Below are 16,683 nucleotides of genomic sequence, written 5' to 3'. Positions count from 1 at the left end.
TCCATCTAGCAGATAGGTTTATTCTGCTAACTAAACCGCCTTTGTGAGCATAGGTTTACATGCTATTATAGATACATAAAGAGTAGAAGAGGTAAAAGGTGAGAGATACACTTAATAGGCTGTCAACAAGATACCGATGGCAACGGGGTTTATGGTGGTGGGGATGGTGATGGTGATGATGGTAGTGATGACGATGAGGTGACAGTGATGACAGCTCTCATGGTGGTGATAGTGACGATGATGGTGATGATGTTGGTCGAGAGAGTGATGATGTTGATGATGGTGGTGATGGTGATAATGGTGGTGATGATGGTGATGATGATGATGGTGGTGGTGGTGATGGTGATGGTGGTGATGATGGTGATGGTGATGATGGTGGTGGTGATGATGGTGATAATCATGGTGATGGTGATGATGGTGATGGTGGTGATGGGGATGATGGGGATGGGGATGATGATGGTGATGCACTGATAAGTCATCACTGGTTAACTTCCTCTGCTCCAGGAGCTTTAGCAGAAAGCTTTTTCATTTGTTTTGAAATCTCAACAGCATTATTGCCTGAGAAATGATAGCCCCTTTCATTTCTAGCAGATTTATGCCACTTGAAATATGGATAATGTGGTTAATTCTGAAGAATTACATGAATAAAAGATTATTAAGGGATGGACTTTATCTAAAATAGTATGTCACTCTCCAAAATAGTTAACGTATTTATTCTTTTGGCAATAAGGTATTGAGGCCCCCCTGGGTCCAAGCCCTTGCTGAGGATAGAGTAGTGGGCAAGGTATTTTCCCTGTCCTTCTAGAGCTTGCTGTTGGGCCAGACTATTTCAGTATGGTGGGGAAGGTGTCATGGTGGGGTTCTGCAGAGGGACCACGTGAGCCCATAGGAGAGGTAGCCAGTCCGTGTTAGGGAAGGGCTACCGGGGACTGACATGTGAGACTGTAGGGATAAAGGCGTGCAGGAGAGGAATGATCTGGGTGGCGCAGTCAACTCTAAAAAGAGTTCCTTATGACTGAGAAGAAGGGGTGTGACTGGAGGTCTCCTACCCTCGTGCACCGGGTCTCGTGTTCACTCAGAACTCCATTCGCCCCTGTGGCTTGAAAGCCTTTTTCATTTTTCGTTCATTTTTCATTCATTTGCTCATTACACCTTGGTTCATTCATTCGTTGATTCATTCATCCAACCTTTAGTGACTGTCTTCTGCGTGCAGAGCATCATGCCAAGCCCTGGATGGAGCGAGTCTCCACGTCCTGAGCGTACGATCATTCCCCAGGTCAAACTAGGCTCGCGTGGAGAGCCTTTCCCCAAGGTTTTATGAGCTACCTCATGTTAGGTCAGTAACTTCCGAGCTGCCTGTGGTCATCAGCATCTCAGCCATCGCCCTCTGTCCATCGGGGACGTAGAGGGCTCCAGGCACGGGGCACAGATCATCAAGACACAGCTTTGTGGCCGCAGAATCTTCCTGAAAACCCTTCGATCCTGTCCGTTTTTTCTAGCCTTCTTTGCATTATGTGATCTTTAACAGCTATGCTAACGCATTTAAGAATCTAAGGTTGTATTTAGTTGAAAATTTTGCCCAAACTAAAAAACTGCTAAATCTTTGTATGAGGCGGAGAGAAGTATCTAGCCTATTCTTGTTACCTGTGGCTGGTTTACAGAGGACTGAGTGTGAGGCATGGCTGTGCAAGGGACGTATGGCCCCTCCGGGCGCAGGGCATAGTGGGAGGGGGCCAGTTGTGCGGCTGTAAGGCCTGGCAGGCCCATTCTGCCCTGAAGGGTGAGTGCAGACCCGGGGAGGGGGGAAGGAGTTCCACATGAAGGCTTTCTTCCTTTCCTCTCTCCCCCTCCCTCTCTTTTGTTTGAGTGCTCAGACCTCCTGTAACTGAATAACAGGATTAAGAATATAATATCATATCGGACACTGCCCTTCTGACTGAATCGGCATTCTGTTACATGGATGCATTTCTCCCTTGAATCTACACTCAGGTTTCTTGCAACCCCGGGACCTGCCCAGCCGAGGCGTTTTCCCCTTTGTCCAAGGCCTGCTGTGCAACACGGGGTCGACCTGCAGAAACGGGAGCTATGTGGGAGCCGCGGAGCACCATTCTCGGTAAGAGAGACACAAGCATCCTTTTCAGAATTCATGGGGCTTTTATTTTTTTTTTATTTTTATTTTTAAAAAAATTTTAATGTTTTATTTATTTCTCAGAGAGAGAGACAGCGTGAGCAGGGGAGGGTCAGAGAGAGAGGGAGACACAGAATCTGAAACAGGCTCCAGGCTCTGAGCTGGCTGTCAGCACAGAGCCCGCCGCGGGGCTTGAACCCACAAAACGTGAGATCATGACCTGAGCCAAAGCCGGACGCTTAACCTACTGAGCCACCCAGGCGCCCCAGGAACACCAGTTTTGTTAAATGCAGACTCACGTGGTAATGTGTCCAGCTAACAGCGGTTTGGGTAGGGAGTCTTTCCTCTCTTCATGGCTGTTCTTGGAACCACAAAGGGACTGATGATTAGCAGACATTATTTGTGTATAAGAGTTTGATTTCTGGGGGTTAAACATGTGACTTCAGACTTGCTTGTGTGGCTCTAGCCACCCCGGTGGTGGCCTCTGTGTGTGTGTGTATGTGAGTGTGTGTGGGGTCCGGTGGCAGCCTGGGTGGGGGGTCTGATAGCATCGAAGGCCACACAGAGAAAGAGCAGATGTGTTTCCTGTGGGAAGAGTCAGAATAAAGGGGGTTTGACTTTGAGGGCCCTGAAGGTTCTGGAAGCTTCTCTCGATGGAGGCAGAGATGAAGGGAAGTGACTGATAGTTTGACTGTCCCAGGCATGAGTGATCTGGGTTTTGTTTCATCAGTCCTTCTTGGCGTTGAATGATCTAAGACACTTGAATGTAAAGCACGTTAAAATATCTGATCTTCATCTTTGTTTTTTTTTTAATTTTTAATGTTTATTTTATTTTTGAGAGAGAGAGGACAGAGATAGAACATCAGCAGGGGAGGGACAGAGAGAGAGGGAGACACAGAATCCGAAGCAGGCTCCAGATTCTAAGCTGTCAGCACAGAGCCTGACGCGGGGCTCGAACTTACGAACTGTGAGATCATGACCTGAGCTGAAGTTGGATGCCCAACTGACTGAGCCCTGCAAGGGCCCCTGATTTTCATCTTTCAACTTTCAGTTGTAGGAAGAGAATGCAAAGTTTCCAGATAAGTTTGGACACATCTGGTACGATATTTACCAGTGGTGTTTACTTTTTTTGGATATAACATCATGGTATAGAGAAAATAATTTGGAAACTGTCTGAAGTCATAACCTTGAAATAGCCGATGGTCTTTTTGTGCTTGCGGAAAAGGTATAAAAAGCTTCTTTCTGGGAAGGTTAGGGGGATTGGGGGTGCAGGCATGTCCACCCCAGGGCTTCCACATTTTTATCTCACTCAGAACAGACTCTGAAGTATAAAACGTTGGGCTTCACTCCCAAGCCCCACAGGCCATTGCTGTTCAGTTCTGTGTGTCTGTGAATATTTCTCGACCTCTCTGAACCTCAGAGTCTCGCTTACCCACTTCCAGCGTCATGAGTTAGGGACGCAAAATCTGTGAGCTGTCCAGTTGCTGGGGTCCTGGGACACGGAGGGCGCCCAGCTCAGCTCCCGCCTCAGATCTGGACACCTGATGGCCGCACTTTGGCTTGTTTTCAGATGGGTTCAGGTGTGAACTCACCCCACTCTCAGAGTTATGCAGAGATTCCCTGCTATCATCATCGTCTCTGTTGACAAACATCTGGGAGTAGAGTTTCTGTATCCGGTCTCTTCATCTCTTTAAGCACTGTGATGGTTAATTCCGTGTTGTGAATTTCTGTGCCCTTTGTGATTCCCCAGGGAAAGTTCACTTTGGGCAGAAAGCCCACGTTTCATCCGATCTGGGTTATGATTATGAAAATCGGCTTCCTGATTCCTGGCTCTGCGGGGAGCTCCCCTTTGGCTCTAAGCAGAGGATCTCCGAGCTGAGACAGGTCATTACTGAAAGCAGATTAAGCGGATGTTCTCACGCGGTGTGAGGAGTCAGTCCTGTATTTTTACAGCAAAGCCATAGCACCTGAGTCAGTGTCACTGCTTGTGATGTGCATGTGCTCTCCCCACCTGCCCCTCGCCCCTTTCTCCGTGGGCGGCCTGTGGAGGCTGGCAGACGCTGCCCACGCCTGGGTTCCCTGCACTCTGATGTCTGTGCTCTCCCACCGTCCCTGCGGTGCTGCCGTGAGCCTTGTGATGTCTCCTCGTTCTCACGTCTGCCCCAGCCCTTGAGGATCACCTCACATCCCACCTGCTTCGCGGTCGGACCTCCCACCACTGCCACTGGCTTCTGGGTTTGCACACGTGTGGCTTCCCTGCTCTGCCACCCCCCTTACACGTCTGTCCACTGCAAGGTCCTTTGCAAGTGGTCAGATCCCCGTTCTCCACCCAGGGCAGCTGAGAGCTCCATCCTTATTCCTTAAACATTAATTTTTTTTACTTATTTTGAGAAAGAGAGAGAGCATGTGAGCAGGAGCAGGCGAGGGGCAGAGAGAGAGGGGGACAGAATCCCAAGCAGGCTCTGCACTGACAGCGCAGAGCAACATGAGGCTCGAACTCACGAACTGTGAGATCATGACCTGAGCTGGGATCGAGTCATGTGCTTAGCCAGCTGCACAACCCAGATGATTCCTACTGCTGTCACCCCGATGTCCCTGTGTACCCTCACACGGCTTTCCGGGCTGGTCCCTCCCTGCTGTGCCCGGCCGATGCCTCTTGATGGAAAGTGAGAACGTGGGCAATCAGGTGTGTTCTGCTAGTTTCTGTTTGTGGATTTCTCCTTGTTTTTTTTTTTACACCATAGTTTGCTCTTTCACAGGTAAGTATTGGGTTCATCTGGGCTGTATGTCTATGGGTGGGGTACCATGACCCAATCCGACTTTTTTTCCCCATTTGGGTAACTCCACGGGTCAGCAGTGGATCTTGGACAGATATTGTGCTTTCCTTGGCCCCGGGTCGGCTTTGGACGTCTCTATATGTTCCGGGGACCCCTCAAGGCACCCCGAACTGCACCTCGCTGGCTTTCTTCCTAGACCTTTCTGGTGTCTTGTGCTTGGCAGGGCAAACACTCCCACCTGGCCTTCCTCCTTCAGGGAAGTCTCTGTTCTTCCTTATACATTTTACAGACTTGCCAAGGTCAGCATGAAAAGTCTGTTGGGGCTTCGATCAGCGTCGCGTGGAATCCCACGATCACCACGTGTCGTACGGTTTGGTAGTGTTCACCGTCTCAGCATAGCATGGTGACATTTTCCCGTGAAGGCCATGGACACTGTTCGTCACACTTTTCCCTAGCTACTGACTATTTTTTGTTGCTATTGCAAATAGCATCTTTTTAGAAGTTACACCACGTCACTGATTTTTCATCAGGTAATGGAAATACAATTAACTTTCAAAAACCAACTTTATGGATCTATATAATAATCGATGATAAGTAAGTGCACAGTGAGCCTTGACATGTTTCCTTACCTAGGCAAACACCGCCCATAATGGACTTTTCCATTCTCCCCTCAGATTCCCTGTGGCCCCCTTCCAGCCTACCCCACCCCTACCCCCACCCCTCACAGACCCAGGAACACCTTCCTGCTTACTGCCATCCGGATTAGGTTTAGATTTGTCTTAAAAAAAATTTTTTTTTTAAGTTTATTTATTTATTTTGAGAGAGAGAAATCAAGCGCAAGTGAGGAAGGGACCGAGTGAGAGGGAGACACAGAATCCAAAGCAGGTTCCAGGCTCCGAGCTGTCACCACAGAGCCCTATGCGGAGCTCGAACCCATGAACCCAGAGATCGTGACCTGAGCCGAAGTCAGATACTTAAATGGCTGAGTCCTCCAGGCGCCCCTAGATTTGTCTTTCACAGAACTTCCTTATGAGATACATCTTTGGTGTCTGAAGCCAAACATTTCCAGATTTATGCTTGTGTGGTGTGTACCAGCAATTCATTCCTTTTTCACTTGCTAAGTGGTACTCTGTCACACTACGAAGGCGCACCCACGAGCCTGGGGTCACCTTTATCCGGTCATAAAGAAAGGGCAACATCGTCATAAGGCAGGTTCAGGATTCCCAAGTCGGTGTCAGTTGCTCCACGTGATCAGCCTCACTCCTTTCCCAGCACAGCAGACCACAGCAGGAGACCGGCCACAGGGCAAACAGGAGCCTGGGGGTTATTCCAGTTGTTATACCCAGATCGCAGTATCCTCACCGACCGGAGACCACCAGGGAGACCGAGTCACGCATGCAAAGGCAAAGGGCTTTATTACGGGCTTAAGTTCGGGCTCCCAGACCTCACCAGCGCAATGGATCTGTGCTGAGAGCCTCGAACAAGGGCAGAGTAGGGTTTTTATGGGGTTTGAGACGGGGGAGTTACAGAAGTTGTGACATGGGAACAGTGATCCAATCATAGTTATTCCAACATCACTGACAGCGGGTTTGACCATACACATTGTCTAGAGTATTCGTTACTTTTGGCGGGATCCAATTACAACATTTAGAGTACCTTTAAATTCAACCAATCACAGAGCGAGCCTAGGGTCTTGTTCGACTACTAACAGGTTAACTTTAACATTAGGTAACATGGTCCTATCTATAGTTTCTATCTCCAGGCCTCTCCCTTAACAATGTGGAGGGTGGTCGCTGGCCTTTCCTGACTGGGTGTTGCAAGGGTGGTTTCTCCTGCCTTGGGCAATGTGTCACTGCCTGATAGTTTCGGGGAAGCTGAAACTCAGGCCTTCTAGTTTAGAGCAGAAACTTAAAGCCTGTCATGGAGTCAGTTTGGTTTAGACGTTTAGACTTGTGGCCTTACACAGTTCTGACTGTTTAGGAGGAAAGCTGCTGCAGGTGTTAGGAAAATGTCTTTGTAGAGAATGCAGCTGTCAATTGAGTGTCTAGTGGGTGGAGAGCTTCCTCATCAATTTTTGGACTGCTCTCCAAAGCGTTTGTGCAATTTGCCACTCCCAGCATCAATATATGGGAGTTCCGGGGGCTTCCCTTCTTGCCAGCACATGGGCTTTGGGGATCTCCTTACTTTGGGTGGTTCTACATGGGTAGTTTTCATGTATTTCTCCAGCCACGAATGATGTGACACCGGGATTTGTACGGAGTAGGTACGTGGTCCTCTGAACGAATATCTATTCCACACTTGATATGTCATTTGCTACTATCTTTTCCCATTCCGTCGGTTGCCTATTAGTTTTCTGGATTGTTTCCTTTGCTGTGCCGATGCTTTCAATCTTGATGAGGTCCCAATAGTTTATTTTTGCTCTTGATTCTTTTGCTTTTGGGGATGTGTCAAGTAAGAAACTGCTGCGGTGGAGGTTTGTTCTTCACCCCCTTTCAGGCTCTCAGCGCCCAACCCCCTAGAAATTTCCTGAGCGCTCCAGGCTGTAAAGGTGTCTTGTGTTATGTTAATGAAGGCGACTCTTGGACCCCTCCCAGGGCTGGGGGGGGGCGGATACTGGTTGCCAGGGAAACCAAACTTTGGGATCTGAGGTTAGGAGGTTCAGGCCCACTCCCCACCCCTACACCCCCTTCCTCAGGGATGGGGGAGGGGCTGGAGGTTAGATCAGCCAGTGGCTGATGGCGATGGCACCTTAGGAGACCTTCATACAAAATCCCAAAAGGTCCTGGGTTCAGAGAGCTTTTGGATCAGTGAGCACTTGGAGATGGGGGGCGGTGGTACCTGGGGAAGCATGGGTGCTCAGAGCCCGGTCCCCAGACCTGGTTCTGAGCTGCTCTTCCAGCTGACTGTTGATCCATAACCTCAGTCATCATCCTTTAATAATGGTAAACGTTAAGTGTTTCCCTGAGTTCTGTGAGTCATCCTAGCAACTTGTTTTAAGTTTTTAAAAATTTATTTTAAGTAAACTCTACACTCAGCATGAGGCTCGAACTCAAAACCCGAGATAAGAATCAGGTGCACTTCCGACTGAGCCAGCCAGGTGCTCCCATCCTGGGTGATTAATCCAACCTAAGGAGGAGGACTTGGAGCCTCCAAACTGTAGCAGGTCATTGGGGTCACAGGTGATAGTAGCAGTAAGCTGGCGGCAGGCGGCTCAAATGGGGGAGGGGCAGTGTTGGGGGACTGAGCCCTCAGCTGTGGGGTGTGACGCCATCTCCTGGCAGATGGTGTCAGAGGTCAGTTGAATGTTTGGACATTCTGCTGGTGTCTGAGAATTGCCTGGTGTTGGGGAGTGGGTGGGGGACGTGCCCCACATTGGAATTGGGTCCAGAGCCCTAAATGAGATGATGAGCGTCTTTTTGTGTGTTTATTGGCCATTTGAACTGTGTGTGTGGGAAGTGCTTGGTCATCTCTTTATACAATTAATCCTTACATTTTAATCTTTGTTTTTATTGAATCCTTAGTGTTCTTTACATATTCTGATTACAAGTCTTTTATCAGAAAGACGTATGGTGAATATTTTCTGCCGGTTTCTGAGCTGTCTTTTGAAAGGCGGCAGATTCCTTTTTTTTTTTTTTTCCATTGAAACAGCTATGTTTACTTCATTGAAAATCGCAAAGATCCTCAGCAAAGAAAGAAGTTTTTCTTCTTCTTTTAGAAGTTTTATAGTTATAGCTTTGGTTTAGGTGCATAATCTATCTTGAGTTAATTTTTGTATATGATACAGGGCAAGTGTTGAGGTTCCTTTTCTTAAAAAATTTTTTTAATGTTTATTTTTTGAGAGACACAGAGAGAGAGTGTGGGCAGGGGAGAGGCAGAGAGGGAGAGAGACACAGAATCTGAAGCAGGCTCCAGGGTCTGAGCTGTCAGCATAGAGCCTGATGCAGGGCTTGAACCCATGAACGGTGAGATCATGGCCTGAGCCGAAGTCGGATGCTCAACTGACTGGGCCACTCAGGCTCCCCTGTGTTCTTCTTAATCTACTTAAAAATTACTTTAGAGAGAAAGAGAGAGAGAGAGCAGGGGACAGGGGCAGAGGCAGAGAGAGAGAATCCTAAATGGGCTCCAAGGTCAGCACAGAGCCCTGAGATCATGACCTGAGCCAAAATCAAGAGTTAGATGCTTAACTTACTGAGCCACCCAGGTGCCCCTTAATCTACTTTCTTTATGATTAACCTTAGATCATTGATTTTAGACCTTTTTTTTTGGTGAAAGATTAAAAGCTTTGTATTTCTTCCTGGATGCTGCTTTTGGCTATCGTAAATTTTAATATGATGTATTTTCATTTGCATTAAGTTCAAAATATTAATTGATTGCCACTGTGGGTCCTTTTTTGACTCATGGGTTATTTGTAGATTAGAGGCTTAATTTCTAAATATTTGAAGATTTTCCTTAGATCTTTTTTATTACTAATATATGTGTAATTCCTCTGTGGCCAGAGACCTCTATGTGATTTAAGTCTTTTTAACTTTGCTGAGGCCCATTTTATGGCCCTGGCATATGGTCTCCTTTGATGAATATTTAACATGAACCCAAGGAAACGATTTGCCTTCTGCCGGTGGGTGGGATTTGTTCAAATCTTCAACATCTTTACTGATGTCGTGTCTACTTGTTCGATAAATTATCAAGAAAGGAACCGAAATCTCTAAGCGTAATTGTGGATTTTTCTACTTTTCTTTTCAGTTCTCTTGGTTTTTGCTCCATTAACTTTGAAGCTTTGATGTTAGTGCAGATACATATTCTGATTGTTTTATTTTCTTCATGGACCCATTCATCGTGACCTAATGGTGCTGAACAATGACATCTATTATGCATATAGTGTATTTATTATGTACTCTCTATATCCCTGGTCACAGTCAGCGTTTTGAAGTCTACTTTGATGTTGACGTAGATGCTGTAGCTTTCTTTGGATTAGTGTCTTTTCCATCTTTTTACTCTTTGGCTATGTGTATCTTTACATTTAAAGTTTAGATAGCATATAGTTGGTTCTTGCTTTATTTTCCGACTGTCTTTGCCTTTTAATGTAGGGACTATTTATATTTAATATATTGAATTTATGTATTGGCACTTGCTTTCTTTACTTGAGAGAGAGAGAGAGAAAGACGGAGGGAGAGAGAGAGAGAGAGGGAGGAAGAGAATCTTAAGCACGCTTCACACTCAGTATAGAATCCAATTTGGGGCTCGATCCCACAACCCTAGGATCTGACCCAAGAGTCCAATGCTCAACCGTCTGAGCCACCCAGGCACTCTGGGGCTTACTTTCTGCTTTTGTTGTCTCTTCTGTTCCCTCCTTTTCCTCTTTATTGCCTTTATTTATGTATATTGAGTATTTTTGATTACACCTTTCTACATTATTGATTTATTAACTCTACCTTTCTGCCGTGTTTTGAGAATGACTTCTGCTATTTCATATTAGTGTATGTGTATGTGTAGGAGTGATTTCAAGAAGCAGATTTCAAAGTCAAGAAATGAATACATTTTTAATTTTGATGGTGGTTTCCAAATGCTCCTTTATGGGGATTGTAATATTCTGCATCCATCTTCCAAGATGTGAGGATATCTTTTTCCCTGGTGAGGCCAGTTGAACTTGTTGAACTTCGACATTTCTGCCAATCTGATTTCTCACCAATTTCCTTATTTATTTTATTTTATATTTTATTTCATTTCATTTCATTAAAAAATTTTTTATGTCTTTATTTTATTTTGAGAGACAGAGACAGAGAGCGAGCGGGGGAGGGGTAGAGAGGGAGGGAGACACAGAATCTGAAGCAGGCTTCAGGCTCTGAGCTGTCAGCACAGAGTCTGACGTGGGGCTCGAATCCATGGACTGTGAGATCATGACCTGAACCAAAGTCGGGCGCTTAACTGACTGAGCCACCCAGGTGCCCCATTTCATTTCCTTTTTAAAGTAAGTTCTATGTCCAGTGTGGGGCTTGAACTCAGAACTTTGAGATAGGGAGTCACATGCTTTACCAGCCAGGTGCCCCATCTCATCAATTTCCTGATGAGAAATGATATATTAGTGTAGCTCTATTTGCATTTTTCTTATTATAGGGATGTTGAACCTATTTTTATGTCTCCATGTGCAATTTATACTTCTTTTCCCTGTAAAATATTTATTCATGTCCTTTGTCCATTTTTCTCTTGGTTTCAGTTTTTTTCTTCTTGATTTCCAGAAGCTCTTTACATGTTAAGGAGCTAAACCCTTTGTGTTAGCGGTTGTAAATATTCTTACCTGAGTTGGTCATTTACTTTTTGACTTTATTATTTCTTAACTTTCATTCTTGAAGTGATTATGACTTAAACAAGTTGTAAGATGGTACATTGAGTTCAGCTTCCTCAAATAATGAACATCTTCTCTTACTCTAGTACAATATCAAAACCAAGAAATTGACATTGGTACAATATTGGTAAGTAGACCCCAGGTCTTTCTCTGTTTCCATCAATTTTACATGCACTGGTGTGTGTGTGTGTATGTGTGTGTGCGTGTGATATACAATTTGATCTCTTGTACAGGTTGATGTAACCACCATGACAATCAATATGTATCTTGATTGTGTTCAATCAATATCTTGTATCAGTTTGATCAATGCACAGAGAATCCTTCACAATCTCCCTACATAGCCAAGCTCACTCCTCTATCCCCATCTTGACCCCAGCAGCTACTAATGTGTCCTATGCCTCCATACTCTTCTCATTTTGAGCTATAATTATACACAAATTACATTATGTGTAATTATACAGAATTTAGATAAATTTATGTGAGGTCACATAAGGCGAATTCCCTAGAATGTAACCTTAGAGATGGCTTTGTTGTTTCCCACTGAGCGTGATGCTTGTAAGGTCTGTCTGTCTTGTTCTATGTGCCAGTGGTTCATTTTTATTGCTGAAGAGAATTTTAACTTAGGTTTCAATAGAAGTTCTTTTTATTAACAGTTATTTTATTGGTAGCTCTTTTTTTTTAAGTTTATTTATTTATTTTGAAAGAGAGAAAGAGAATGAGAGAGAATGTGTGTGTGTGTGTGTGCGCGCGCACATGCGTGCTCGTGCACGCTTCTGAGCTCACGTCTATGCAAGCAATGGTGGGGCAGAGAGAGAGAGAGAGAGAGAGAGAGAGAGAGAGAATCCCAAGCAGACTCCATGCTGTCAGCACAGAGTCCGATGTGGGGCTTAATCTCATGACCCTGGGATCATGACTTGACCTGAAGCCAAGAGTTGGATACTTAACCAATGGGGCCACCCAGATGCCCTGATAGTTTATTTGTTTGTTTGTTTATTATTATTCTTTAGAGAGAGTGTGCCCACGAGCAGGGGAGGAGCAAAGAGAGGGAGAGAGAGAGAATCCTAAAGTGGGGCTCAAGCTCACCCTAGGCGGGGCTTACCCAATATGGGGCTCGAACTCACAAACTATGACACCATGACCTGGGCCAAAGTCAGATGCTTACCCACCCAGGCATCCCAGGCTCCTGTTTTAAAGAGGATTTTCCGAGGGACTCACTGCTGGAGAAACACTGACTCCAGGGGACCCCTCAGTGGGTCTCCATTTTCTCGTCGCAAACTAAGGGCCTGAGTGCTTCTCTCGCTTCTGACATGGTGAGGCCCTTTCTGAAACCTGGTGAGCACCCTAGAGGCCCTGAGACGGCAGTTGCATCAGTGGTGTGGGGGCTGAGAGAGAAGTTTAGTCACCGCCAGCTGGCCTTTTCCTGAGTGTCACCGCCCCCTGAGCCTCCACTTCCTTCTACACCTCCCAAGGCCAAGCATCCCTTGGTAGCAGCCCAAAGACAGACCTAGATTCTAGAAGGCAGCCCGGTCTTTCCACCCACATCCTACTACCGTTCTGGGACTTCCCTGGGGCTCGCTCACACACACTCTCACACCTGCACACAGACTCGTGCACACTCACACGTCAGTGTTCAATCCCAGGACTCTCTATGTATTTTTCCCGCTGTAAAACATTTCTCGTGCTGGTCACGGTTCATGATCTGCTCTTAGGGACAATCGAGGTACTTCGGAAATAATAATTGGGAAAAGAACATGCAAGCAGCTCATCATTACAGCGAAACCTGCCTGGAAGAACAGCAATTTCCATAGTGGGGATAATGCTGTGGGTTTCCAGGAGAGAGTCCAAGGGTCCCTTTTTAATTTAATTTTTAAATTTAAATTCAAGGTGGTTAACGCACAGTGCAGTATTGGCTTCAGGAGTAGAATTTAGCGGTGCATCACTTACCTGTAAGGCTCAGGGCCCGTCCCAACAGGTGCCCTCCTAAATGCCCGTCACCCTTCTAGCCCCTCCCCCACCCCATCAACCTCCCACTTTGTTCTCTGTATCTAAGAGCCTCTTACGGTTTGCCTCCCTCTCGGTTTTGATCTTGTTTTCCCTTCCCTTTCCCTGTGTTCATCTGCCGTCTTTCTCAAGTTCCACAGCGGAGTGAGATCAGATATCTGTCTTTCTCTGACTGGCTTCCCTTGCTGAGCGTAATACACTCTAGTTCCACACAGTGAAATACTGCTCAGCGATGGAAAAGGATGACGTCTTGGTATCTGCAATGGCGTGGATGGATCAAGCGTCCTTTGAATCCTTTCGTACGAGGCCATGACAAATTTGTTCTGGCAGGCGTGTAAGATGTGCAGGCATGGAAATCACAAGGAGCTAGCGCTCGGTGTCTCTAAGGAATGGGGCCACCCCGGGGCTGTCCCTCCAGGGTCAGCGGTCCCCAGCCAGGTGCCAAAGACTTGGAAATGCAGAAAATAAAGAGGATGTCACACTGAGTTCTTCAAAGGCTCAGAGGGATATTTGTGAGTCTGTCTACCTTCCTCTTTCTTTTTTTCTTTTCTTTTTTTAAATGTTTATTATTTTTGAGAGACAGCAAGACTGAGCATAAGCAGGGGAGGGGCAGAGAGAGGGAGACACAGAATCCGAAACAGGCTCCAGGCCCTGAGCTGTCAGCACAGAGCCTGATGTGGGGCTTGAATCCACCAACCGTGAGATCATGACCTGAGACGAAGTCAGCGCTTACCTGACTGAGCCTCTCAGATGCCCCCACCTCCCTCTTTCAAAGCCTGGCCGTCCCTTCCACCCTGTCTTCATGGACCCTTCCTGCCCCCCACAACAGAGACTCTTCTAGAATTAAAATGAGACCCGGTTGTCCCTGGCGAAGCCTGTCCCAGCCCCCCCGCTCTGATGCCCACGCAGGGTTCTGCCTGGGACCGTCATGTGGCCTCATGTGTTCACACCACACACTACCTGTCTTGTTCCCTTGTCTCCCCCGCTCCCCCTCTCTGTCTGTGTCTCTGTCTGACCCCTCAGCCCCTTCCCATCTCTGGGCCTTTGCACATGCTCTCTCTGGCAGATATGCCCTGAACCCCAGTCTTTCCATCGCCGGGCCATTTCTTCTTTCAGATGTCAGCCTGAGAGAACGGGCGAGGGGGCTTGGCCTCCCCCTGGGGCTGCCTGAGCGCCCTCTGGGACACAGACTTTCCACTCCTCCCCCAGCGCCTCCCCGGGCTGGCTCAACCACCACTGGGAGGCCCACATACTCACCATACTCACCTCCCTCCAGTGTCCTCTGCATGCTGGGCTGGGGCCGGGGCCGGGCCCGTCATGGAGACACGGTCCGCAGCCCGTCTCACGGGGCGTGCTGGGCGAGGGAAACATATGGGCCACAAGTAACAGTATATAGTGGTTGAGTGTCACCGATAACAGAGAGATTGAGGGCAACTTTGTAAATTTCAATTGGCAGAGGTTTTTGTAAAAATGACAGTTTGCTTTCTGGATGAAGGTCAAGGACAGAGGTTCCCAGGACAGGTGAGTGGGAGTGTTAACATGTGCCAGCTCGGTGGACGTTGCCCAACACTTGGTGCCAAGAACCTGCGAAACCCCAATGAAATGGCCTCCTGTGCAGAATGATGTTCATGATGCTCATTCCCTATTTCAAGTTCGTCCAGGTTCGGGGCTGCAGCTGGCCATCCCAAGGTCAACGACCTGGCCTTCCTGGAGGAGATGCAGGGCCTTGCCGAAGAAATCTACAACGTGGTGGGCAAGGCAAAAGTCTTACAGCAACTCTGGGCAGGAGGATCCAAGCGTCCAGGCAAGTCCATCTCCAACTGTGTGCCCCTGACCCAGACCCCGGGCTGAGCCCCCGACCCTGGGCCTGGGCTGAGCCCCTGACCTGGACCCTGGGCTGAGCCCCTGACCCAGACGGCAGGCTGAGCCTCTGACCCTGGGCCTGGGCTGAGCCCCTGACCTGGACCCTGGGCTGAGCCCCTGACCCAGACGCCAGGCTGAGCCTCTGACCCTGGACCTGGGCTGAGCCCCTGACCTGGACCCCGGACTAAGCCCGAACCCTGGACCTGAGCTGAGCCCCTGACCTGGATCCTGGGCTGAGCCCCCGACCCTGGACCCTGGGCTGAGCCCCCGACCCTGGACCTGAGCTGATCCCTGACCTGGACCCCGGGCTGAGCCCCTCCGACCCTGGACCTGAGCTGAGCCCCTGACCTGGACCCCGGGCTGAGCAATTGACCTGGACCCTGGGCTGAGCCCCCAACCCTGGACCTGAGCTGAGTCCCTGACCTGGACCCCGGGCTGAGTGGGGCTCATGGAAGCTGAGAACCCAGAGTGTCTTTAAAAATCCTATTTAAACGCTACTTCCCCATCCCTTCCCCAGGTTGTGGGGCTTAGAAGGAGGTGTGCCTCCATGCGTGAGGCACGGCTGTGGGGCTGGTCGTAAGGGTGGGATGCCTGGGACAGTGTTGTAAGCAGGACACAACCTTGAAAGGGGACACAACCCATCCTTGGTCCCCCCCCACCCCCCCCCACACACACACTTACTCACTCACTCCTGATTCCTTCCCTCTCCTTCTGGTTGAGTTGGATTGGGTTTTCAACGTTAGTGACACTTCAAGGTATCTTTTTTTTTTAAGTTTATTTATTTATTTTGAGAGCAAGAGAGCGAGCGAGCAGGAAGGGGCAGAGAGAGAGAGGGAGACACAGAATCTGAAGCAGGCTCCAGGCTCCGAGCTGAAAGCACAGAGCTTGACACGGGGCTTGAACTGTGAGATCATGACCTGAGCTGAGCTGAAGGCTCATGCTTTACCGACTGAGCCTCCCAGGGGCTAATCAAATGGTTAGCTTGCTCTGATGACAAACCCTCTGGGTTACAGGGCCAGTTACGTTTGCTCATGACGAGGCACGCGCACGCCCAATGCAGCTCTGGCTCTTACGGATTAATCCAGGAAAGAGAAGGAGCAATGGGTACGGAGCTCAGAGAGCCTGGCTCAGCAGAGGGGAGGCGAGGACCTTGCGAGAGGCCACCGCTCAGCAGCCACTGAGCCTGCCCTGGCTGTGAATGTGCATCATGAGCTGGGGCCACGGCCGCCCTGCTCTCCCCCTTAAACACTACCCCACCCCCCCATCAGGTGTTAGTACATTTTATCTGAGCTCAGTTTGAATCTCGGGGGCACAGTACACAAATTTTTAGTGGGTCTCAGAAATGATGTACTTACAGTGGAAAAGTATTCATTGTTTATCTGAAATTCAAATTTAACCCGCCATCGTGAATTTTTATTTGTGAAATATGGCAACTCTAGGTACCTGCCTCAAATATTTCTTTTCTTTGTTTTGTTTAAACTTACTTAGTTACTTACTTACTTTATTTATTTATTTATTTATTTATTTATTTATTTATTTATATTTTAGAGTGAGAATGAGAGTCAGGGAGAGGG

The 16,683-nt window shown here is 47.8% G+C and overlaps 1 protein-coding gene across 1 annotated transcript in view; it reads left to right on the top strand.

Moving 5' to 3' along the window:
- Nucleotides 1-16,683, top strand: part of ABCA13 (ATP binding cassette subfamily A member 13) — a 326,881-nt gene that overhangs the window by 19,527 nt on the left and 290,671 nt on the right. The window contains exons 3-4 of the mRNA XM_039235661.1: nucleotides 1,990-2,113; nucleotides 14,899-15,050. Of these exons, the coding sequence (XP_039091592.1) occupies nucleotides 1,990-2,113; nucleotides 14,899-15,050 (276 nt within the window). The remainder of the gene's footprint in view (nucleotides 1-1,989; nucleotides 2,114-14,898; nucleotides 15,051-16,683) is intronic.

The sequence above is a fragment of the Hyaena hyaena genome, unplaced genomic scaffold (assembly GCF_003009895.1).
Source record: "Hyaena hyaena isolate Hyena2069 unplaced genomic scaffold, ASM300989v1 scaffold_101, whole genome shotgun sequence".
Lineage (NCBI taxonomy): Eukaryota > Metazoa > Chordata > Mammalia > Carnivora > Hyaenidae > Hyaena > Hyaena hyaena.
Note: the sequence above shows the minus strand (reverse complement) of the source record. Positions and strands in the feature narration are given on the sequence as shown.